Source organism: Chiloscyllium plagiosum, unplaced genomic scaffold (genome assembly GCF_037043375.1).
Source record: "Chiloscyllium plagiosum isolate Xiang-an unplaced genomic scaffold, Cpla_swu_hap1 HiC_scaffold_29, whole genome shotgun sequence".
NCBI classification, from domain to species: Eukaryota; Metazoa; Chordata; class Chondrichthyes; order Orectolobiformes; family Hemiscylliidae; genus Chiloscyllium; species Chiloscyllium plagiosum.
In genome coordinates this window covers 6,732,819-6,759,223 of record NW_028270167.1, presented here as the reverse complement: position 1 = coordinate 6,759,223, position 26,405 = coordinate 6,732,819, and the positions used below count along the sequence as shown (strand labels likewise).

Here is a 26,405-nt window from a genome sequence, read left to right as displayed (position 1 = left end):
ATCAGCAAAGGCACAAACTTTGCAAGAGACATGATTAAAGGAATGAGAGAAAATCTTTTAGGATAATACAAATTTAAGTACTGAAATAAAATTGACTTCATATCAAGATTAAGCACATTGTCAACAATACATTCTAACTGCAAATGGTAGCATTTGCTACCTTGACTCAGAATGGATAAACTGTGGAGCTGGAAAAAGCACAGCAGTTCAAGTAGCTTCAGAGGAGCCGATGTTTCAGATCAGGTCCTGATGAAAGGTTCCGACCTGAAACGTTGACTCCCCATCCCCTCTGATGCTGCTTGACCTGCTATGCTTTTTAAGATCCATTCTTTATCCACTCTGACTGTCCAGCATCTGCAGTGCTCACCATCTGAAAGTACTTTGACTCAGAGTCAAGTCTTTTTCATGTTAACCCAGGCTGAAGCCTAACCTACACTGACACTCCAGTAGAGTGTAAAGCAAGTGCTGTGATGTAATTTTCATGTGACTTCAACTGATGCTCATTTTGGTTCTGAATGTCAAAGTTCACATGGAAAGGCATGAAGTTCTTTTTGTGTCTTCACCAATACTTCCCCCGATCTAACATCATCAAGAACATGTTAATTGGTCTTAATCTCATCACTGTGTGTGGAATCTTGCTGTGTGCAATTAGATTGCTGGGCTTTCAACATGGAGCACACTGCAATTACAAGGGGCAATTATACTTTTTCACTGATTGTAGCCAAGTAAAAACAGAACTCCGCCTTACTGGGAAAATGAAACAAGATGATTTTCAACATTCAAATCCATTAAACACATCAGCTTCAATCTTTCCTGGATATTTCTGTGTCATAACAGTTACCTTTTATCTTTGGAGCATGAAATAAGATGTTTCAAACAGACATGTTGACTGTGAAGATTCACTGGCAATGTGTAGGTGCATTTTACTTTCAGGAAGTGACCCAACCCAGCCCGTGACAGGAAATAAAAATACCCATAAACATAGTCAAAGACTAAGGCTGGGCAGTATCTTCTATTGGTGTTGTGAGGCTTTTCTTGGTACTGAACACACTGCACACTTGTGCTTGATAAAGTGTAAGTGGTAGCTAAGTGCTGACTCAGTGGGGTGCTGGTTTCCTATGTACTTGTCAGGGTGCAGGTCTCTTAACACCCTCTATGCCTAGATTTTAAAATTCTCACCCCTGATTTCAAATCATTCAAAGGCCACTCCTCCATCTCAACTGTCCTCAGATTTCTGCAGTCTCCAGCAAGATTTATTGCATACTTCATCAAAATTAATGCAAGGTCACTTCCATTATTTATATTTTATTTCCCTTTACCGTCCATGTCATTTATAGATAAGAGGAGAAAAATTGCAACTCACTCCCAAAACTCAACATGGGAATTGTCACAAACCAAGAAAGTGGTGAGGGAATTCCAGGATTTATTTTGAAGTTTTTTTTCCACTGAGGTCATGGCTGCAATTTTTTTTTCTGTGATCTGGATCCTACTATTTATAATTGGAACATCTGCAATAAGGATTACCCATGATCCAACCCTATCGTGCATCCTCCAGTATGGAACAGTTTGCATTCTGACTTGCATTCAGAACCAGGCAGAAACACAGGCCAAGAATCTGAGATCTTTCTCTACGGTAAGTTGCCTCTTCAAAATACAGGCACAGACACGAGCTACTACAATGGGATTCAGCTCTCCTCTGGGGATAATAGTCGGAAAAAAGGAATTCTGCACTGTAATGCCCCCAGAACAACATTACCTACCAATGACCCTCCTAACGCTCTCAAATGAAGACCATACACTTAGGTGAGGTGGCTGAGCACTTTTAGCACCAGAGTCAGGCAGAAGTGGTATGAGAAAAAAACGATTAAAGAAAACCCAAACCCGCATGAAATACACAAAATATATTTAAAGTATCTCCAAGGATAAACTGGACATGTTTATTAATTAAACTATCACTTAAATAAAAAAAGTGCATAGAAAATGACGCTTAGAAACATTTTTACAACTATGTACAATTTTTTTTACATTCATTCTTTAGCATAGCTTTCAGTTTTTCTGAATTAAAATTACCTTCATTACCATGATATGGTTTAACACTGATGCACTAATCAGATTGTTAATAATGTTTTGCAAGAGCAATGTAAAAAATAACAATTTACAGGAACACAAAAAAGACTGAAAAAAATAATTAAAAAAGGTTTACAAATTACCTTGTCATGAATAAAAATAAAACAAATTTCTCACGAAAGGTTTCTCAGACCTGGAACATTTTACATCTACTACTTTGTGTATTCATCTCAAAAGAGACATAAAAATATATTCACATTAACGGAAAACACACATATAAATATAATTCCGTTCCGGTGGGATATGGGAGAGAAAAGGCAAGCGTCCTAGTCACAGAGAACAGGGATGTTCAGACACAAGGTGTACCCTAATTTTTAAAAAATAATTTAAAATGCATATTCCCCTTCCCGCCCCATCTAGTAGTTATATAGTCAGCTGTCTATTCTTCAGACAATAAAAAGAATAGTGTTTAAATATTTTAAAAATCTTGGGAAATTATCATTGAAGCATTATGTTCTCTAAACACAATTCAGAAATTGTAGGTTCTGCATTCCCCCTCATTGATATTACTTTCTGAACTAGGACTGATAACTATGTACTTTTAAACTATCAAGACATGATGGTTTTTCATGATCTCTACAGATTTACCGTAAACATCGTATTGCTTTGAAATGGATGCTAAATAGACAAGATGAGAACCAGCCCTTCAAATTAACCCGCATTTTCTTTTCCAGATGGGATTGTGTATCTCATTGAACAAACTTTATGGTGTATTACTCATTTTAAAAAATTTTGAGTAAGAAGTTCAGTCATTAGAAAAAGATACATTCATTGTAAAACCGCTGTGTCCTACTATACTGGATTGCAAAAGGGACAATGTTAAACCATTTTTTTTTTAAAATACTAAAGTCCTTCCTTGCCTGGCCTTCATGAGTTTGAGCCAAATTATTCCATGTGATTAGCTTGTAATCTTCCACTCTACATGAGGACACACATTTCATCAGTTCCAACCCGGTTACAGGATAGGACAATGAAATGATCCAATAGGAGAATGAAAATAAAATACACAATTTCTACAGAGAGCAAAATACAGCAAACCTCTGTAAATATTTCTATGGATTGTTAATGGCAATCATGAAGACATGTCTAACCTTGACTATTCTGCAATCCAAGAGACCGAGCTGAAAACTCATTTCTGCAGTAGTGGTATGCCAGTTCTGAGGCAAAATTGAGGCGAGACAATACCTCAACTGCTTTACAAAGATACTAAACGTGTAGACTGAAACTTATGAAATGGTGCAAAAGGACAACAGCAGCATTAAAAATAGATTTTTCTTTACTTTGGTGTTTAAAATGAAGATCAAGCCTCGTGGATGCTGCTCAGAAGAATGCGCCTGATGCTAATGCAGCTATTTCTGACAGATCACATCTCATGGGGAAGGTATAAGAATAATAAGTTGTTACAGAGGTACTTCCTGCCAAAAGCTAATCCTTCAAATGGCATGAATGTCCCAGAAATAAGTATATCTGCCACTGCATGAGCACTATTCCAACCACCCACAAAAACTACAGAGGTATGGAGGTTGCATGGATCTAAGTGGCTCTTCATTCATTTGGGATAAACCTACAAGAAGCTTGCAGCATCCAATACCAAGTGTCCTTGTTGAACTCAGTCCAGCACATGGAGTGAGCAACATGTGGGTATCTGCCATTTATTGAGCAGCACCCCAAACAATAGATAGCTGCACAGAGTACACAGTCAACAAAAAGACCCCAAATTAAATAAATAAATTGTAATAAAAAAATATATATATGCACTATGGCAGTATTTTCAATTGTTAATTGGCAGGTTTTCAAACTTCAGCTAATTGTCTAAAAATCTCAATTAAAAAAAAAAACAAATAACCTGGCACTTTATTATATACACTGTATGGCGCGGGTTATAATGGTTTTTAAAAAGTTCAACTGCCAACACAAAGGAACTCATGGCAGCTTTGTGCTCAAGGTTCGAACAGCCGTATCGACAAAAAAAAAGCAGCGACATCTGTAAACAAAAGCGAACTAGCAACTAGCCATTTCTTTAGATTTGCCACAATTCTCCACCCAAACCCCTATGCCCAACCAAGTCTTTATAAAGATGTGGGATTGGGGTGACTGTAAGCATTTAACGCTGTAAAAATATGGAAAGGGTTTCATCAATGGTATAGAAACATGGGGAGTCAAGTTCCTTCTCAGCAGATTACCCACTTTTCCACTCTCGCACCTCTCAGAGGCGACACTGAAACGGAAAAAACTGTGACCAGATTTAAAAACTGTGAATGCCACATTACCAGCCAGACTGAAGGCCAAATAAGGGTGTCAAAAGACAATGGTATCTCCTGTTCAAATGCCTGGTTTGATGGCTATACAACTATTCTGTCTCTTGGCTCTGAATTAAGGAGAAAGTTGGCTAGGAGGCATGGCCTGCAAGAAACACAATGATTCATTCATTCCCATGAATGAAGGCTTTGGTACACGTACTCAGGCTGTCACCACCTGGTTCACTGTGCTATCATAGTTACCTATTTCTTCCTACCTACTCGAAAAAGAACCTCTCCCTCTTTCCATTCTAATTTTTTAAAAAATACAGTTATATTCAAATGTCCTATATGTTCAAGGGGTTTCAAACAAATACAGATGATATTATTTATTAAAAATCTCTGCTGGGGTTATAGATAGTGAGAGTTAAGGAAGAACATCTATAATAACCTTTGCACAATGTCATAATTCATTACCCACAGTCACTAGAAATCCACTCTGGAATAAAAAGTACTATTTAAAATCTCTGCAAATTCCTATCAAGATAAAGACACTTATTGTCAAGTTACTTCCTGTTAGTGGGAACATGAGGATCAGAAAAAAATTCACGCAAGCCCAAACCCTGCTTCAGAATTAATACAGTACAGCATTTAATTTAGTAACACAAATGGGGTTTCAATATAAGGTTGATGAGGGACAAGCCATAGAGCTGAGACCCTGCAATCCATCACATTAAAACTACGCGAGATAAACACTGCATTCAAAAAGCATGCCAAAGCCCCTTTGCATCAATAACCCAATAAGCCATTATACCCCAAATGTGTAGTGCTTCCTCTAGGCTTTGGGCAACTAAAGGTTTGTAAGTGTATTCAGACTTGCACATGATTCTATTCATTGTTTGCACACTTATTCGATTTGTTCAAAATTTCTAGCCTTCTCAACAAATTCAAAGGTTTTTTTTGTTCGTTCATAGGATTTGGGTGTCATTAAAAAAGCCAGCATCAGTTGTCCATCCATAACTGCCACAAGGAGTTGGTGGTGAGCTGCTTTCTTGAACTGCTGCAATCTATCTGATGCAGGTTATACCCACAGTTCTATTATGAGTGGAGTCTCGGAGAAGAATCAAAGAATACTGGATGCCCATACAAAAGATAAAAGGCAAATTCACCATAGTCTTAACAGACCATAGAATTGCTCTTTTATCAGGGAGAGATGACTGGTGGTGGTTTAAACTGAGGGTGACCATGACTCAGGCAAGATGCGAGGTTGAGAAGAGCCACAGCTGGTGCAGGAATTGAACCCACACGATTGGCATCTCCTTGCATTGCAAACCAGCCACCTAGCCAACTGAACTAACTGACCCCACACAAATAACTCTCTGAACTACTCATCCAATCCTTTGAATACTACACATCTTTGGGTAGGACTATGGGCATTGAAGGCAATTTTTAAGCCCCAGATAGCTAAAGGCGGTTAAAAATCAACAATACTGCTTTAAAAACCTTTTTCTAATCCATATAATTATAAATGAATTGACAAAAACTGCAGGTCATTGTACATGTTTAATTTCTTACTGGGACTGTAAACCGATGCTTCGTATGTTCTTTCAACTAGTTATGAAAAAAAACTTATGAATAAAATGTCAACAAAAATTGGTAATCAAATTGTTGCCCCTTTTCTGAAATGCCCTGCAATGCAGTAGAGGGGTGCGCCAGGAAACACAAACCAAATTGCCCACTGCTAGTCACTGTTCTCTTCCATTATGGACTTAACCTGCAGAAGTTTAGTAACACACATACTAACTAAAAAGGTAATAACCAAGTTTGTCTTAGCTTGGTATTGTGTAAAAGCAACCAGCAGTCATTTGTACAGCATTTCAGATTCTGTCTTCACAACTGTCAGTGCATACAGAACTGCTTCCCCCCACCACCCCCAACGTCCTCCCACCCAGCCCCCCTCCCACCAACCCATTCCAGTAGAACCCCCATTACCTGAACTTTAAAACCACACAGGGAAGGCTAGACTTCCTTGTGCTGTATATACGCTGCCCTGGCAATTCCACCACAAACTTGGTGAAGTGCAATGTCCTTCTTAAGTAAACACTGCCCTTTCTTACATAACAGGTTAATACCTCCCTACAAGCAAAGGTGCCCTCAAGAAAAAAGCTCATGTCATAGCAGCGAGAAACATGGTCCCAAAAGGCCGGTGGCAGATGGATGTCATTAAGCAGCAGTAACTGAGTGAAGGCAAATAAAACGTGAAGAAACATCACCGACCAAACTTTTGTCCAGAGGCTTAACTGAAGAGGAACAATGGACAACAAATACCACATCAGGGAAAAATTCATCCTGAAACAAACAGTCTGTCTAGCTATCAATTATTGCTTAAAAGGGCACCGCTTTGTCAACAAAGGAGGGAGCATAAATGTGGAAAACGGGTTGGGTTAGTGACACATTATTTAAAATGAAGACAGTGCCCCTTTAAGGAAACAACATCCTGATCAGACAAACTGAACTTTTTTTTGGAAAATTCAAGAGAGTTTGGACAACAGGAGTCATATCTATAATCGGGACAATTGAAAACACAGGATACAGCTAATAACCTGGACAAGGGGATACATGGGAATACGGCTGTAGTCTGAATAACAATACACTGCTGTAGTCTGAATAACAGAATACACTGCTGTGGTCAGTACAAACACATTAGGTTTAGCGTCAATCTAAATAGCGCACAGTGCAAAACATTAAGGGATCAAGATCTTCAAACATTAAGTCAGTGTGATAAACCCACTTGAGATGCATTCATTTGGTCAAACAAAATGACTGCGTTCCAGGAGCCAGTTATGGTAGCATTTCGGCACTGTAACAGAAATTATTTCCTTACTGTCAAAATAAACATTGTTAAAATTAAAAAGCTGCCACAACTGTAATGTGGTTGTGCAATATTTTAGCACATTTCCCCACACTACAATGCAGTACAGCTGTTAACTGGTGAGAGTGCAGAAAGAAGAATCTAGAACGTTGGCTAACATGCTAGATGGCATTTACCTGTCAATTTAATGGAGGCATTTAACACCTGCATTAAAATAATGAATTAAGAAACACTAGAATAGCATGTTAAGCATTCATATGCCTGCACCATCCATGACAATATCCTGGTGTTCAATTTTGAGATTCACTCATGGCCAAACTTGAAACATTTGCAATTCCCTACACAACAAACAGTCCTCAGGAACAGACACACTGACGGAATGATTAAAACAAGAGTATCAACATGAATTCAAGTGTAGACTACAATCTCTTAGCTGGATGTTCAAGGTTACCTTGCTACCTACTCCTCCAACATGAATGTACTTTGAAGAATTCCAAACAACATTTCAGAAATATATTAATATTTGGACAGAAAAGCTCAAGTGAAGAGTTAAAGCTATGATGCAGGATAATGGTTGAAAAGAGCAGTGGTCAGGTGATATAAAGCTTGGTTTTAGAAATCTATTGATTTTAAGTGGAAGGGAAGACCAAGATGTTTTATATTCCAATTTACCCATGTTCTCTTAGACAGGCAAGACAATGATGTGACAGCCATAATTCTGGGGTAGTGACTATTTGCACCACTCCATACCACCCAATGATTAATAAGTTTCCATCAGTGAAAGGGTTAAATAACGATTTTTTTTTTGCCCCTCCAACATCAAGAAATAGGTACCAATAAAACTTTTAGAGTTCAATTAATATATCAGTGGTGCTTCTGCATCACTAGTGCACTTCAAACAAGTGGTGTGAATGTCAACACTCACGTACAACTAGAAAGGAGTTTTCAGGGGTTACTGGGTTGAACGCACATCAGCAGGCTTTTCCACATTAATGAGGTCAGCATGAAGTTTCTATGTACCCTGGTTCCTGTTTCCTTCCCCTGTATCTTTCCACATGATTTTCTTAATTTCACTGCTGAATAGCCAGTTCACTAGTAAGTGCAGTACTACTTTGAAGCAACTAGAAAAAAACTTACAAAAATAAAACCCAAGGAAACATGAGGCAGAATGCTTACCTAGTTAGTGTTAATTTTACACTCTGCCATTCTAAACGAGACTCAAGTTCTAAAAATTCACAAAGCTTTAAGCTTAAACACGTGATAACTGCCTCCTGGAAAGAGGAGGGAAGTCGCCAGATTGAAGTGATTTTATGGGACTACAGACTTTACCCAGTATGGGTACAAACACGGTTCACTTCATTTCACTGCCATCTTACAGTTGAGGAGCCACTGTCATTGGAAGAAAAAATTTGAAAAATAAGTTTGTTTCACGTTTTAAAATTATTAGAAACAAACTGCTCCAGGCCAGAAATTATAAACCACAAGGATCAAAACAGTTTTCACCCAGCCTAGCCCCTGCCTTTTCCACTGCACAGCTGTTAAAGATATTAATTTCCCTCACGTACGACCTTTATGTTTCTTTTACTTGAGAGGAGACCCTGCTCAAGTGACACAGCTAATTTAAATTGAATTTCAGTTTTTGTCGTTGCCTTGCTACATAATTGACTGGCAAGTTGGTAGCATTCATTCATTTCACTCAGTTCCATATGTGGAACAGGATGTTTTAAGGATGGAAATGGAGCTGTAGTCAATTAATATTCTGCCATGCAAATCTGGAAATGATCAGCAGTCAACACTGTTTAGCAATTTATTTTACCAGGTCTGCATTAAGACCATGAGCTCTATGAATGTGTGCGAATGGCATTTTTTTGCCATTAATCATTTGGCATGAACCCCACCTGTGCTCCAACCATCCTATGACCCTAGTGTTTAATTTGTTTTTCCAACAAGACTTTCATAGAGCAGATTGCAAAGCAACTTCACCACCATTTCCATCCCAGGTCTTTTCTTTCAGAGATCCCATAAAATCATGTCAATCACCTCAAGAGGGTTTTTATTTTCACCAGTTAATTTATTTTTTCCTCAGTTCAGGAACTTCCTGCATTTCTTTGCTCCGCAGTTACAAGGCAGTTTGTTGCTGGCATCTTCGATTGGGAACTTGTAATCGTATGTGAGTTCTTCACCACGGTAGATCTTTCGCACGGCGAAGATGACTATGTGTTTCTGTCCATCCACATTTATCACCCGTGAGTAGCAGTTCGGTTCACAGGAGTGGTTGATGAAACGTGCTGCATTTCCGTGCATCGTGGCATCCACAACTTCATAATCATCAATACGGAACATGTAACAACCGATCCCCTATTAATACAAAGAAAAAGAGAAAGAGTAGAAAAAATATTAATAAATTAACATTAGTGTATCTTCCCAAAAATACCAACTCCTGCTGGAGTACAGTCCTTAGGGCCTTGTAGCCCTTGGTTATCTTGCCCAAGTTTGTCTGGATAATGAGTACCAGTAAGGCACATGAACAAAAGAAGCATCGCAGCCAATTTTGACAGCTCTCACAAAGTTCAAACAGTTCATTTTCTAGTTTGGCCTGCAGCAGGGGTCCTGACAGACACTTAGTCATAGACTGGGGATATTGAAGCTGGCTGGCATCTCACTGTTGTTTCAGCCAAACCCAAATCCACAGATCTGTATTTGGTTCAGTATGACAGAGCTTTAATCTTATTGATCCACTGGGATGTCAAATTCATTAGAACAAGGATGCAGAGACACTGGAGTAGGTGCAGAGGAGATTCACAAGGGTACTATTAGAATTGAGAGATGTAACCAATCAGGAGACAATGAACAGGCTTGGTGCTTCACAGGCAGAAAATTGATTAGGCCATTAGAAAATGCACATTACTCTCTGGTACTATACTGTTAGGTTAAGAGTGTTTTCTCCAAAAAGGCATGGCTAGAGAAGCTAGGGGTGCGAGCGGGGGTTGCAATGGGGAAGAGACAGCATGTGAGAAAAAACAGAAGGGAGAGAGAATATGTGCATGCATGCATGATAGACAGAGAAGAGACAGACACCTGCAATCGGAAATAATTAAGAATATAATAAAGGAGCCGAAAAATGTTTCCACGAGTGGGGAGCCCAGACTTAGGAGCTCTAAGTAGATGGCAGTCATTAACAAATCCAACTAGGAATTCAAGGGAAATCTCTCAGCTGAAAGTAATTCTAACATGCAGCTCACTACCAGAAGTAGTAGTTTATGCAACTAGGATAGATATGTATAACGGGTAGCTAGGTAAACAGAAATAAAAAGGAAGAAACTAGATTATGCTGTGAAGGTCAGATGAAAAGAGGTGAGAGGGTTCTTTGTAAAGCACTAACAGCAACATATCCCAGTTGGGTCAAATGCTTTGCTTCTGGTCTGTAATGTTATATAGTTGGGGCAAAAATTAATATTGTTATTTTGGGCAACACGCTGCCTATGTTAGAGGACCTGAAGAAAACAAGCCAATAACAAAAATGATTCGTACATCAACCAAGAGGTAAAGGAAAGGACCATAACACATCATTAGCTTAAGTGACCAAAATGCTGAATTAATGTTTCTCGTGAAATACTGTTTTTGGGCAAATTTGTCAATGTTACACAATCTGATCAAACTGACTATATGGATCACTTCAGTTTTGAAAATCATGTTAATCTCAGTTTCAGCTCTATACATATGGCTTTTCCAGGAATTTGTTCCTAGTTAAGGGGCATGATGTGATTAACAATATACACTTCCATTCCAAATCAGAAAACGCCATTAACCCCCCCCTTCACCAGTGACATTAGTCAGTTATAAGACGATATCGTAAGGCAGATACAATTTCATTTTCATTCCCATTAAGCAGGCAAAACTACAAAAGCAAGCAAAAGCAATCCAAGCATTTTTAAAGTAAAATTTTATTCAACAAATACAGGAGCAAGAGTTGAAGAGAATGCATAGCTAATTGATCCGCAGTATTACTCACAGGTATCCCAGGGTCTGGATCACTAAGATGTTTTGCTGCTAAAGCTTATGCTGTTTAAGCTAGTATATCCTCCTAAGGTACTTGATCAGATAGTTTCTATGAGAGAGATATCTCATCAGGCACATGAGGCTGACTGCTGGGTAAGGTCTGTACAGATTGACAACTGCTTATGAATTCTGCTGCTTCTGGCCTTGAGATTAATGCCAGAAAAACTAGGAAGAGGCTAGCTTTTCAATCTCTCTTTATATACTTTAAAGCATTAGTTATTTTTAAGCAAGATGCAGGAAGTGTCAAACATGCCTCAGACACAAGACTTTGAGCAGGTGGTATTCCTCACTGAGTTGAGAGACAGTTTTTATCAAAATCACTGTCTGCTAAGTGTCCAGAGAAAATGTCAAAGGTGGCACTATATAAAAGACAATTTGTAATTTATAGATGGAGGGGTTGAAAAATCTGATTAAAATAATCAAAGTTCCATGAAGACTGGCAACTTGATAAGTATTTGCAATTGGCAGCAGTCAGGTTAGAGTGGAAAATATTGTTACAAGGTGCTCTAACATACAACAGCCTGATAGCTCACTCTGCTGTTTCAGTGGCAAAACAGCATATCCAGGTATAATTGGAGCGTGAGGGTGCAACAAATTCTAACAACATCCTCCATTTAAACTGTTGTTAATTAAATACAAATTTCACAGCAAGTTGTCCAACGTACAAAATAAAGGCACTTAACTGCCCAGTTTTGAAACAGTTCCACAACCAACTTGGTCATCCCCACAATGCGTACACTGAACATACAACAGCCAAAAAAGCTTGCACACAAACCAATTTTTAAAATGAACTGCAAAGTTGCTGCAAGTTAAACAACACAAGCAGATAAGCTGTTTTATTTCACAAGGAAGGCGGTGCGTCGCTGATGCCATAAAGATAGCGTTATTTCAGAAAGGGTTCATTAAACGGCGGAGAAATAACATCAGTGATTCCCACGATGGCTATCCCAGCACCTGTGGTTATTATCTAGCGTAAACCTGCACTAGAAACTCACCTTGCTGTCATAATATTTCTCTCGTTTGTCTGTGAGGACAGATCGAATGACATTACCCGAATATTCGATGACCATCTCACCTGCATCAATGTTTCGCTTACAGAAAAGGCCTCGTCCATGGATTGGTGACCTACAGCAGTTACAAAGACGGGAAGGGTGGAAAGGAAGAAGAAAGAGCACAAAATCATTCATTATGAAACTAAACTCGTGGTATCATGTCAGTTTTACTCTTGGCTAAGTAAAATTCCACTGTATGATAATTAAAACTCCAATCCCTTCCCAGCCAACTCAATAAGTCAGTCAGTTGCTTTAATGAGATACTTTGCTCCAACTGACAGTTTAAATTCTGCATAAACACAGAGTCTCAGTACTTATTAAAAGTGCACAGCAAACTGATACCAAGAACGTTCTCAACTTCTCCCTCTAACCTGCTTACATTGTTTGGAGTTCATCTGCTTGACCACATTCTTGGTCAGCTTCCCAAGTTTAACAATTTATAAACAGGAGATCATCCAGAACTCTAATGCCCATGTTCCAACTCATATCATCTTACAGCTACTTATCAATATGGTTTCACTGATCCATACTGGCTCCCAGTTAGGAGACAGCTCCATTTTAAATTTCTTCTATTTGCATTCAGCCACGCACCTACCCTACAACCCTCCTAAGATATCTGCACTCCTCCAATTCTGGTCTCCCGAACATCCCCATTTTAATCGCTCCACCACTGCTCACCCTGTCTTCAGTGCCGAGACCCAAAAGAAAAAAAACTTCCTCCTGAAACCTCTCCGCAAACCTACTAAAACTTTGCATGACAATGCTTATGTGAAGCACCGTGGAACAATTTACGATGTTGAAGGCTCTATAAAACCTCTTGCTGAGGTACAACTGTTCCACTGTAGTACACTGGTCTTGCTCACATCACGGACACTTGTTCAGAAGCAGCACATCAGCCTGCAGATTGAATACATTTACACAGAGTATGGAGATTTTAAAAATGTTTATTTCGAAGATCAGAATGATTTTGAATGGATGAACTAACACAATAGCATTTAAGAAACTGAAACATTTCTCACATTGATAAAAGGAGGAAGCACTTTGTACTACTGGGTTTGAACAGATCACTGATTTATCCCCAGAGAAAAGACTTCTAAGCTTCTTGCTTTCCGATTCCTCCCATCTTTTCTGGAAGGTACTTAGTTACACTGGAATACATTGTTAGCTTTAAGGTTCCTTAATTTGTTTATTTAAGGTTAAGAATGGTAGGGTTCCCTTTCCCCCCCTAATCAACTTGTTCAGAGATACTATTACATACCTCTAAAACAGCTGGGTCTTGAACCCAGGCCTATCAGTCCAAAAGGAGGGTCATTATCACTGTGCCACAGAGGGCCCTGGTAGTTGTTAATTGTCTGAACACATAAATAGGGAGCAGCTGTTACACTGGATGTGGGATGAGAGGACTAGGACTGAGTAAACACTTCTCCTCAAATGACAAGATACATGTCTTGGTTTAAATCTTGCCAAATGGCTTGAACTGTATTAACATACCAGTCTATTGACCCAGTACATTGAACTGTATGACTGGCCATTCTTTGTACGTGCTAATCCAAACAACAAATGCTGAGAGGTCATTCAATCATCAGTGTATCACAGTTGGGCTCAATCCAATCCCCAACTGACATTCACATAAACACTTCCAGTGAGGTTTGGTGAGCAGCGTTCAACAGCAAGGATACTGCTTATGTTTTGTTTCTCAGCTCAAAGGCATTGACGTTAGCTGAATCAGGGGAGATTACAGGGTAAGGCCATTCAGTCAATTTAGCTTCATCCATCCAAAACCCCAGCTTGCCCAACTGGAGCATTCAATAATTTCTCCAGGAATTCCACAGGTCATGTCTCAGTTATTCAACCCGTAAATTAATTTCCGAATGGCAGTTTTAGTGTCAAGCTGAGCTTCATGGAATCAGCACTAACTTTCACCTTCGATATGGAAACTTTGTTAGTTTGAACTTTTAAAACCCATCCCGCTCTCTCAAATTCATTTTACAAATTTATTTTTCATACCTTCTTTGTACATCTAACAGCACTTTAGTTTAATCCTTTCAAAGCTCATAAAGCCTAGTATATCACCAATCTTTTTTCATACCTCTGACACTATAGGCATCAATCATGTTGCTCTCCTCTGACTGCCTCCGGTGTTGATTGTCTTCTTTGTGATAGCTTGACAAAAAACTGTACACAGAACTCATGGCACAGTCTGATGCATGCAAAATACAGTTCGAGTAAGACCTCCTTTGACTTTTTAAAAATTCATTCACAGGATGAGTGCACCACTAGCTCAGTCAGCATTTACTGCCCATCCGTAATTGCTCAGGGGGCAGTTAAGAGTCAACCACATTGTTACGGGACTGGTGTCACATAGAGGCCAGACCAACTAAGGATACCAGTTTCTTTCCCTAAAGGACATTAGTGATCCTGATGGGTTTTTCCGACAATCAAAATGGATTCCTGGTCATCATTAGACTCTTAATTCCAGACTTTTGATTAATTATTGCAGCATTTAATTTGCTTTGTTAATTGTTAGTCTGAAAGTGGGTGGCATGTCGAGTGTCCTGTCAAGCACGCACAATGTTTGCCGATGATTGCACAATGTTGAGCGCCATTTGTGACTCCTCAAATAATAAAGCAATCCATGTTCAAATGCAAAAAGATCTGGGCTGATGAGTGGCAAGTACTAATTGTAGCACACAAATGAACACCTCTTACTAGAGGCGATTTAACCACTGTCTCTTGACATTCAATGAAGTAACCATCATTGAATCCTCCACTAATCAACATCCGTAGAGTTGCCATTAACCAAGAACTCAACTGGACTTGTTAAATAAATACAGTGGCTACAGAATCAAGTCAGAGCTAAGAATACTACAGCAAGTAATACGCCTCCAGTTAAAATCTACAAGGCACAAGTCAGGAATGTGATTAACTACTTCCACTTGTCTGGATGAACACCGGCACAGCCACATCATGCCTGGATGAACACCGGCACAGCCACATCATGCCTGGATGAACACCGGCACTGCCACATCATGCCTGGATGAACACCGGCACTGCCACATCATGCCTGGATGAACACCGGCACTGCCACATCATGCCTGGATGAACACAGCTCCAACAACAGTCAAGAAGCTTCACACCATTCAGGACAATGCAGCCAGCTTGATTCGTACCAAATCCATAAGCATCCACTCCCTCCACAGTCAATGCTCAGTAGCAGCGGTATGTACTACCTACAACATGTACTGCAGAAATTCACCAAAATTCCTCAGACAGAATCTACCAAACCCATGACTACTGTCATCTTGAAGGACAAGCATACAGATACATGGGAACATCACCACCTTCAAGTTCCCCTCCAAGCCACTCACCATCCCGACTTAGAAATGTATCACTATTTCTTCACAGTTGCTGCATCAAAATGCTGGAATTCCCTCACTAATGGCTTTGTGGGACTACCTACAGCACATGGTCTTCTGTGGTCCAAGAAAGCAGCTCACCACCATCACCTTCTCAAGGGCAACTAGGGACGGGCAATAAATGCTGGTCAGTCAGTGAAGTCCATGTCCCATGAGTGAAAACAAAGAAAATAACGTATAACTATTTCAGTACAATTCATGACATGCATGATGTCTATTTTCCCTCTTGAACATGCTGGACTATACACTTACCTGGATTATATTAAATTTCACATAGCTTTGCCCACTTACCTATTTATTCATATAACTTCATATTTTCAGAGCTGATTCTTCAATATCAACCTCCTCCTAGTCTGGCAACATTTTCAAATCTAACAAATTTTCATGGAATTTCTGTGTGCAAGTCAATGCAAGCCAGTCTCAGGAGACGCACCGTGGCTCTGATGTAACTCGTGAGAATGACTGCTATTTCCTACTCCTCAAACAATGCATCATCTATTCTTAAGGGATATCCTGACTCACCACCTTAAGTAGTTACCAGCGATATGAAATTTGCCAAATGTTTTTTGAAGCTGTGGGTATGCCACACCAACTTCTCAAACGAAAAAGGCCAACCAGGGTTAGTCAATCAGGATATTTCCTTTCTAAATCCAAATTAACTGCTGTTTAATATGCCATTATTGTATCAATACCAGGAATAAAGTAGACGATAAATCAATCTCAGGATTTTAAATGGGACTGAAGATTAATGGTCCATAAATATTATTTACTCCATAGGGATTTTATTTGGTTCAGCACTTTGAGTCTGTCTGTGACTTCCAGCTTACTGGTACCAGTCATTAATTCTAGACAAGTTATTGACAGGTAGGCACAGTGAGCTGCTTGGAAGAAAGTAATCATTCGGGATCAACTGCCTCTTGCTCACTATCTGTTTCAAGTCTGGTTGCATCTTTTACGAGTTTGTGTCCTTTCAAATTGCCATCTAACTTTTAAAGTGTTAAAATAGTCAATTACAGTCTTATTTTACTTCCACAAATGAGTTCATTTCAGGATTCAGGGTAGCCAGCTCGAACTATAATTTAAAAAAACACAATTTAAAAATTTTTAATAATCCCTACAAGCCAGAAAACCTTCTCCTTGCAGTTTATTTCCATAAAAATCTGGGATTATTGATACTGCTAGCAAATCCAGTTTAATTTTAATGGCACCATTTCAGACCACACTCATTTCAACTGATGTGTTAGGTGAAGTAGATTTGAGCACGTATCATTCAGAGATCTAAAGTTACTCTGAATGATCAGAGAAGTTGGAATCGTGCATTCAGGAAATTAATATTCCTGAAAGTGGATTGGAATAGAAACCAGAAAGAGAATCAATCAAAGGATTAAATAGGAATGGTGGATTTCGTGGTCTTTCAGTATCAGACTATTACGTTAAGTCATTCCTCTATGTTTACAACCAAGCCAGGATGGTATGTGGCTCGGACAGGAACTTTCAAGTGTGTAAGTGAATCTGCTGCCTTTGCCATCCTACGTGGCAAAAGTTATGGGTTTTAAGGTGCTGCCTATGGACTCTTACTGAATTATCACAGTGTATCTTGTAGATAGTGTCCACGCTGCCCTGTATCATAGGTTGAATCTTCAATGTGCCGGATGGGGAGCCAAACAAGTGGTCTGCTTTGTCCTGGATGGTGTTGAGCTTGGGTGTTTTTGGAGCTGCACTCATTCAGCCAAGTGGAGACTGTTCTTATCAATGCCTTGAGTTGTGTCTTGTACATGACAGGTTAACATTGGACTGACAGGGGGTACAGTCATTCTCCTCAGAATTGAGCCTCTGAGCTGCTTGTGTTGCCAAGGTTTCTATGGCTGGACAATAATATCCCTCAGGGTGTTTTTTTGGGGGGGGGGGGGTGAAGGATCCAAATTTAGGTTCATTCTAGTAGCTTCCAGTCTAGCAGACCTCAACAGAAATCAAAATGGTCAGAATCGAGATGAGTTTGATTTTATTCAGAAGGCTTTCCAATAAGCAACTAAATGGATAATCATCAAGAAAAGCACTAGAATGATATCAGAATATATACTGGGAACTGACAGCACATACATAACAAGATCCCAAACAGATAATGTTGTACTCAATGATTTGCACCAGCTGCAAATATGTTTACACAGTGCCCTGAGTGTTGAACAATCCTGCAATACCACTGTATACAAAAGACGATCATTTGTCCACATGAACCTGCTCTTCCTTTTTCTTTAGTTACTGTGGTTCTTATTTTTCGCATTCAAGTAACATGCAGTTAAATGCTGTATCCATTGAATTAGGTTCTCAGGCCATACAAAACCATGTCTTTGTGAAGCTACAATATGATCGGTTCAGCTAAGTTTGACGGTCTTACAGAAAGCTTAATTTTTAAAATCCTCACTTTGTGCGCTGTAATATATCAAAGTAACTCCAACAGCACAAACTATAAATTTGTGATAAGTTGACACTAACATAATGTAATGGAGCAAATCCATTCACTATTCCACTAGCAGCTTAACACACCTCTACACACAGTGCATACTATGTAGAATTCATTTTCTCTTACCGGTAGACACCAACTGCTTCTTTTGAAGTCTTTTTCAAGTGCCTGAATCGCATGGCCATTGGGAGGTCCATGCTAGTTGCCCGCCTACAAGGTCAAAGACAATAAGAAGTTACTGCAATGCTACCACTTCATTATAATTTTTTCCAGGATATTTACATTATAAACATCAACCTCTCTTCAAATGTATTTCTTCAGTTCCCTGACAGTGAAACTCAGTGACAAAGTAGTATTTATCTCAATTATATTTTTACTTCAAATAAGTATCTTTATGTACAAATTATCTTCTGAAACATAGTCAAATAAACTTACATTTACCTTTGAGCACCAGTAAAAACAAATTATGGGATACATTTTATGAATGGCATACTTAATACAAAACGTTTAAGAAATAAGCTATTCATACCCACATTAACATAACAGAAGCCAAGCTGAATTTCAAAAAAAAATCCCACCATGTGAAAAATCATGAATACCACTAAAAAATTCGCTTCTCGCATTATTGGCAGGACAAGTAATCTGGCATGGCATATTGTGTAAGTGACCATAATTCCACTATATATGATAGCTGCTCCAGTATCAGTATTTTGGGTATAAACTGTCCGTGGCAGTGCAAGGAAGAAAACCACCTGATACAACACATCGTTTTCTTGATGCATTGAGCCCCACCATGAGATATAGATTGCACTTTCAAAGAATCTTGTTTTTGTTTACAAAAACTGGAGCCAAGGTTTAACATCTAAAATGGCGCTGCTCTTTTTAAGATGTTGGTCCACTGGTAGGAAAAGGAAGCCATTCATCCCTCAAAGGCCTTTCTCTTCACTCCCATGGTTAAGCTGTATCTCAATTTATTTAATGACCACAGTATATATTTCTTGATATCCTTACCTAAAAAAAACTGGTTAATCACATACATGTTTACAAATTTATATACCTCTGGATAAAGACTTAGATTTCCGTATTTGGGGAATGTATAATTCAGTCATTGATTTTGATTCACAATAACTTCTAAATATTAACATATAACAAGTTGGATATGCGCTTATGATTAACTGAAGCCCACCGTGCTGATTTAAGCTGCACCTCTTCTTCCTCCTCTTCATTGGGACAATAGTCTGGTGGCTGCCGATGTTTTGAAGCCAAAAAGTTGAACATATCAAATGCTGACTTCCTGCATGAATAAAGATAAAGTAATATACCATGGATCTTCTCGGAAGTGCTATTGTCATGTGATAAGTGCGATATTTAATGCATATTTATCTTGCTTCACTCAATCTTATAACTCATGCTTTGAAAGACTGACGATCACATTGTTATTTCTTTCTTCTGTTGTTAACCCTGGGAGTGTCCTAGACCATGAAACTTCCATTCTCACTTCATTAAAATCAACAATAACCATGTTGTCCCAACTCTACTCCAGGACTTCAAAAACTTTAAATGTCTTGGGTTCTCAACAGTCTCTTTCTCTTCAAAAGTTTACAAAGCAGAATTGGCATAATCCCTAGAGGATTTACCGTTTCCTGCTTTGTGGTAATTCTGCCGATGAGTCCAGTCCTTCATCCATGATTCTGACATTGAGGGAAAGAAAATCCAGTTCAGACTTCTAGGGTTCCTGTATGTGCCAGTTAATCATGTTCTCTCTCTTAAATCTGAAACTCTTGTTGGGAAGCAAACTCCACCTTACCATTCAAAATTTTTTGCCTAATGATATCTTGTTGATTACTTTATTTGTAGCTAATGTAAATCCTGATCACTCAACTGCAACATGAAGTCACTTTGCTAACTATAATCAGCTCAGTGCAACAGTGAACAGCTTAAGTACAAATTTCTACGCTAGTGTTTTACCTTTGGTGTATTTCGGCTCTTGCTGATCCGTGGGGGTTGATAGGAAGCTCATCCACTTCCTGATGTTTGTGGAACTTGAAGCTGTAATTTTTGCAGCGCTTGGCTCCATAAAGCTGTTCGATTAGGAACACCACTGCATCATGAGAAATACCCAGCATTTTCAGTCCATTTATCGCTGCAAATGGAAACAAAAATAAAAACTAGCATTTGCGTATAAAACCCTGAAAATACTAAGCACATGGGTAGCCAAAGAACATAACTTAATACCCTTCAATGTGATGAACAGTTCAATTTTCTCATGCTATTTTATCAATTCTACTTTAAGGACAGAAAATATCAGTAATCCTGGTTAAATGATGTTATGTATAACCTATCCTTGTGTTCCTTCAAATGGAAGCACCCCACATGGAAGATAGTGGAAATATGAAACTCTCCCTTCTAAAGCTCTGTACAGAAAATTTCAAATTTGGGATTGAAAGTATTTTGTTAAAATGTGGTTAGTGAGAGCAAGTAAATAGAGATTAGATAGAGGCTGACCATGAATTAAGTGGTTGGTGGACAGGCTCAATGGGCCAAATCGCCTCCTCCTATTCCTACATTCAAGCAGTGCAGCTGAGATAAACAGACAGCAGGTCCTCTATACTCACAGTTAAATAATAAATTCAAGGACAAGTACTCACCATCAACATTTTAGGGGTTACCATGGACCACAAACTGACCTAGACCAGCCACTTAAATGGGCAGGTCAGAGGCTTGGAATCTTGCAAGAAGTAACTTACCTCCTGACTCCTCAATGCCTGTTCACATCTACAATGCATAACTCAGGTGTGTGATCCAACATGCTCCACTTGCCTGGTTCATTGCAGCTCCAACAACACTCGAAGCTTGAAGCCTTCCAGGACAAAGCAGCCTGCTTGACTGGCACCCCACCTGACACCTGCAACGTTTACTCCCTCCACCATCAACAGTATGAATGCACTGCAACAGTTCATCAATGCCCCAAAGGTGACACTTTCCAAGCTCATGACCTCTACCACCTAGAAAAGGAAGGGGCAGCAGATACATGGGAACACCATCACTTGCACATTCCCCTGCTGAACCACTCAGCATCTTGACTTAAGAACTATATTGTTGCTCCTTCACCATTGTTGCGTCAAGATCCTGTAACTCCCTCCCTAACAGCACTGTGGGTGTCCCTACACCCATGCACAGCAGCAGTTCAACATGGCAGCTCATCATCACCTTCTCAAGGGCAATTAGAGATTGGCAAAAATGCTGGCCTACTTTACCCAATAATGCTCACATCCCATGAACGAATGAAGAGAAAAGACCTGTTGTATGACAATTAAGTTAAGATGCAAGGCAATTGAAATTTAAATAGAGACAGCAAATGTCTTGTGTGAAAATATTATAATTCAATATAAAGTAAAATGAAAAGTTTTACAGCTTAGAACCAAACTTCACAAATGCAGATTCAAATTAGATTAGAACATTACAGCGCAGTACAGGCCCTTTGGCCCTCGATGTTGCGCTGACCTGTGGAACCAATCTAGAGCCTATTTATCCTACACTATTCCATTTTCATCCATATGTTTATCCAGTGACCATTTAAAAGCCCTAAACGTTGGCGAGTCTACTACTGTTGCAGGCAAGGCGTTCTATGCCTCTACTATTCTGAGTAAAGAAACTACCTCTGACATCTGTCCTGTATCTATCACCCCTCAATTAAAAACGATGCCCCCTCATGTTAGCCATCATCATCTGACTGTCCACTCTATCTAACCCTTGATTATCTTATATGTCTCAATTAAGTCACCTCTCAACCTTCTTTTCTCTAACAAAAACAGCCTCAAGTCCCTCAGCCTTCCCTCATACCAAGCAACATCCCGGTAAATCTCCTTTGAATCCTTTCCAAAGCTTCCACATCCATCCTCTAATGCGATGACCAGAACTGTACGCAATACTCCAGGTGTGACTGCACTAGCGTTTTATAAAGCTGCAACATGACCTCATGCTCTGAAATGCAATCCCACTCCCAATAAAAGCTAACACACCGTATGCCTTCTTAACAACCCTATCAACCTGGACGGCAACTTTCAGGAATCTATGTACATGGACACCAAGAGATCGCTCTGCTCATCTACACTACCAAGAATCTTACTGTTAGCCCAGTACTCTTTATTTCTGTTGTTCCTTCCAAAGTGAATCACCTCACGCGTTTCCATATTAAATTTCATTTGCCACCTCTCAGCCCAGTTCTGCAGTTTATCTATGTCCCTCTGTAACCTGCAACATCATTCCGCACTGTCCACAACAACACTGACCTTAGTGTCATTAGCAAATTTACTAACCCATCCTTCTACAACCTCATCTAGATCAGTTATGAAAATGATAAACAGCAATGATCCCAAAACAGATCCTTGTGCTACATGACTAGTGACTGAACTCCAGGATGAACATTTCCCATCAACCACCACCCTCTGTGTTCTTCAGCTAGCCAATTTCTGATCCAAACTGCTAGATGACCCTCAATCCCATGCCTCTGTATTTTGTCCGATAAACTACTGTGGGGAAACTTATCAAACGCCTTACGGAAATCCATATACGCCACATCAACCACTTTACCTTCATCCACCTGTTTGGTCACTTTCCCAAAGAACTCAATAAGGTTTGTGAGGCACGACCTACCCTTCACAAAACTGTGTTGACTATGCCTAATCAACTTATTCCTTTCAAGATGATTATAAATCCTGCCTCTTATAACCTTTTCCAACACTTTACCCACAACTGAAGTAAGGAACACTGGTCTATCTCTACTCCCCTTCTTGAATAAGGGGACAACATTTGCTATCCTCCAATCTTCTGGCACTATTCCTGTGGACAATGACGATGTAAAGACCAAAGCATCAAAGGCTCTGCAATCTCCTCCCTGGCTTCCCAGAGAATCCTAGGATAAATCCGGCACAGGGGACTTATCTATTTTCCAGAATTGCTAACACCTCCACCTTGTGAACCTCAATTCTGTCTAGTCTAATAGCTGTATCTCAGTATGCTCCTCGACAACATTGTCTTTTTCCAATGTGAATACTGACAAAAAATATTCATTTAGCGCTTCTCCTATCTCCTTGGACTCCACGCACAACTTCCCACTACTATCCTTGATTGGCCCTAATCTTACTCTAGTCATTCTTTTATTCCTGATATACCTATAGAAAGCTTTAGGGTTTTCCTTGATCCTATCTGCCAACAACTTCTCATGTCTCCTCCTGGCTCTTGTTAGTTCTCTCTTTAGATCTTTCCTGGTTAGCTTGTAACTCTCCAGCATCCTAACTGAGCCTTCGCGTCACACCCTAACATAAGCATTCTTCTTCCTCTTGACATGGGATTCAACTTCTTTAATAAACCATGGCTCCCTCGCTCGACCACTTCCTCCCTGCCTGACAGGTACACACTTATCAAGGACACGCAGTAGCTGTTCCTTGAACATGCTCCACATTTCAATTGTGTCCATCCCCTGCAGTTTCCTTCCCCTTACTATGCATCCTAAAAATTGCCTACTCGCATCATAATTGCCTTTCTCCCAGCTATAACCCTTGCCCTGCAGTATATATTTATCCCTTTCCATCGCTAAAATGAACATTACCGAATTGTGGTAATCACCAAAGTGCTCAACAGGTTCATTACCCAAGACCAAATCTAATGTGGCCTCGCATCTTGTTGGCCTGTCTACATTCTGTGTCAGGAAACCCTTCTGCACACATTGGACAAAAACTGACCCATCTAAAGTATTTCCAGTTCCAGTGCGAGCAGCAGCGAAGGTAAGACAATTTGGTTTTAAAAGTGCTTACCGGTAGCGGGCAGCGGTGTTTTTTTTTCTCTTTCACTCTCTCTTCACAGAAAGAGCGGGAGCACCAGGGGGAAGTGACGACGACCAGAGGGGCAGCCGGGAAGGAAAGCGGTGAGTATTTATACTCACCCTTCGAAGCGGTCGGTCAGTTCCAGTGCGAGCAGCAGCGAAGGTAAGACCGTTTGGTTTTAAAAGTGCTTACCGGTAGCGGGCAGCGGTGTTTTTTTTTCTCTTTCACTCTCTCTTCACAGAAAGAGCGGGAGCACCAGGGGGAAGTGACGACGACCAGAGGGGCAGCCGGGAAGGAAAGCGGTGAGTATTTATACTCACCCTTCGAAGCGGTCGGTCAGTTCCAGTGCGAGCAGCAGCGAAGGTAAGACAGTTTGGTTTTAAAAGTGCTTACCGGTAGCGGGCAGCGGCGTTTTTTTTTCTCTTTCACTCTCTCTTCACAGAAAGAGCGGGAGCACCAGGGGGAAGTGACGACGACCAGAGGGGCAGCCGGGAAGGAAAGCGGTGAGTATTTATACTCACCCTTCGAAGCGGTCGGTCAGTTCCAGTGCGAGCAGCAGCGAAGGTAAGACCGTTTGGTTTTAAAAGTGCTTACCGGTAGCGGGCAGCGATGTTTTTTTTTCTCTTTCACTCTCTCTTCACAGAAAGAGCGGGAGCACCAGGGGGAAGTGACGACGACCAGAGGGGCAGCCGGGAAGGAAAGCGGTGAGTATTTATACTCACCCTTCGAAGCGGTCGGTCAGTTCCAGTGCGAGCAGCAGCGAAGGTAAGACCGTTTGGTTTTAAAAGTGCTTACCGGTAGCGGGCAGCGGTGTTTTTTTTTCTCTTTCACTCTCTCTTCACAGAAAGAGCGGGAGCACCAGGGGGAAGTGACGACGACCAGAGGGGCAGCCGAGACCCGGAAGCAGTTAGTGTAAGCTTACCTGGGTAGGTTTTTTCCCCCTTTAAAAGCGCGAAGGAGAGGAACCCGAGGCACTACACGGGTAGTGCCTCCCACCCGCCCTCCTCCTCTAACCTAATAATAACATCTGTTTTGGTAAGTAGGTAAGTGCTGAATTTTGCTTGTTGTATTCTTTAGACCCAGTTTTTTAAAATAAAAGTTAGCTTTAGAGGGATGGCAGTGAAGGCAGTGCAATGTTCCTCCTGCAACATGTATGAGGTGAGGGATGCCATCGACGTCCCTGCCGATTACACTTGCAGGAAGTGCACCCATCTCCAGCTCCTCCAAGACCGTGTTAGGGAACTGGAGCTGGAGTTGGATGAACTTCGGATCATTCGGGAGGCAGAGGGGGTCATAGATCAGAGTTATAGGGAGGTAGTAACTCCAAAGATGGCAGATAGATGGGTGACAGTGAGGGGGACTGGGAGGAAGCAGCCAGTGCAGGGACCCCCTGCGGCCGTTCCCCTCAAGAACAAGTATACCGTTTTGGATACTTGTGGGGGGGATGACTTACCAGGGGTAAGTAACGGGGCTCAGGTCTCTGGCACGGAGCCTGTCCCCGTTACTCAGAAGGGAAGGGTGAAGAAGAGCAGAGCAGTAGTAATTGGGGACTCGATAGTTAGGGGCACAGATAGGCGGTTTTGTGGGAACGAGAGAGACTCACGTTTGGTATGTTGCCTCCCAGGTGCAAGGGTACGTGATGTCTCTGATCATGTTTTCCGGGTCCTGGAGGGGGAGGGGGAGCAGCCCGAAGTCGTGGTCCATATTGGCACCAACGACATAGGTAGGAGGAGTGCTGAGGATGTTAGACAGGCTTTCAGGGAGCTAGGTTGGAAGCTCAGAGTTAGAACGAACAGAGTTGTTGTCTCTGGTTTGTTACCCGTGCCACGTGATAGAGATTCGAGGAATAGGGAAAGAGAACACTTAAATGCGTGGCTACAGGGATGGTGCAGGAGGGAGGGATTCCGGTTTTTGGATAACTGGGGTTCTTTCTGGGGACGGTGGGACCTCTATAAACAGGATGGTCTACACCTGAACCTGAGGGGCACCAGTATCCTTGGGGGGAGGTTTGCTAATGCTCTTGGGGGGGGTTTAAACTAACTCTGCAGGGGCATGGGAACCCAGATTGTAGCTTCAGGGTGCAGGGCCTGGAGTGTAGGGAGGTTAGGAACATGGCATCAATTTCCAAGGAGGGTGCCTGTAAACAGGAAAGTGGCTTGAAGTGTGTATACTTCAATGCAAGAAGTATACAAAATAAGGTAGGTGAACTTGCAGCGTGGGTTGGTACCTGGGACTTCGATGTTGTGGCTATTACGGAGACATGGCTAGAACAGGGACAGGATTGGCTGTTGCAGGTTCCAGGATTTAAATGTTTTAGTAGGGTCAGAGGTGGGGGTAAAAGAGGGGGAGGTGTGGC

The 26,405-nt window shown here is 40.7% G+C and overlaps 1 protein-coding gene across 4 annotated transcripts in view; it reads right to left on the bottom strand.

Annotated features, from left to right (window-relative positions):
- Positions 1 to 8,617: 8,617 nt before the first annotated feature.
- The window catches only part of kmt2a (lysine (K)-specific methyltransferase 2A), a 149,968-nt gene continuing 132,180 nt past the window's right edge, over positions 8,618 to 26,405 (bottom strand). For 3 of the 4 annotated variants that reach the window (XM_043676499.2, XM_043676501.2, XM_043676502.2), the window contains exons 32-36: positions 20,193 to 20,367; positions 19,411 to 19,518; positions 18,351 to 18,434; positions 12,291 to 12,420; positions 8,618 to 9,594 (exon numbers count right to left, since the gene is read on the bottom strand). In XM_043676499.2, the coding sequence (XP_043532434.2) occupies positions 9,319 to 9,594; positions 12,291 to 12,420; positions 18,351 to 18,434; positions 19,411 to 19,518; positions 20,193 to 20,367 (773 nt within the window). In that variant the 3' untranslated portion in view covers positions 8,618 to 9,318. The remainder of the gene's footprint in view (positions 9,595 to 12,290; positions 12,421 to 18,350; positions 18,435 to 19,410; positions 19,519 to 20,192; positions 20,368 to 26,405) is intronic. The other variant, XM_043676503.2, reaches the window with a different exon arrangement.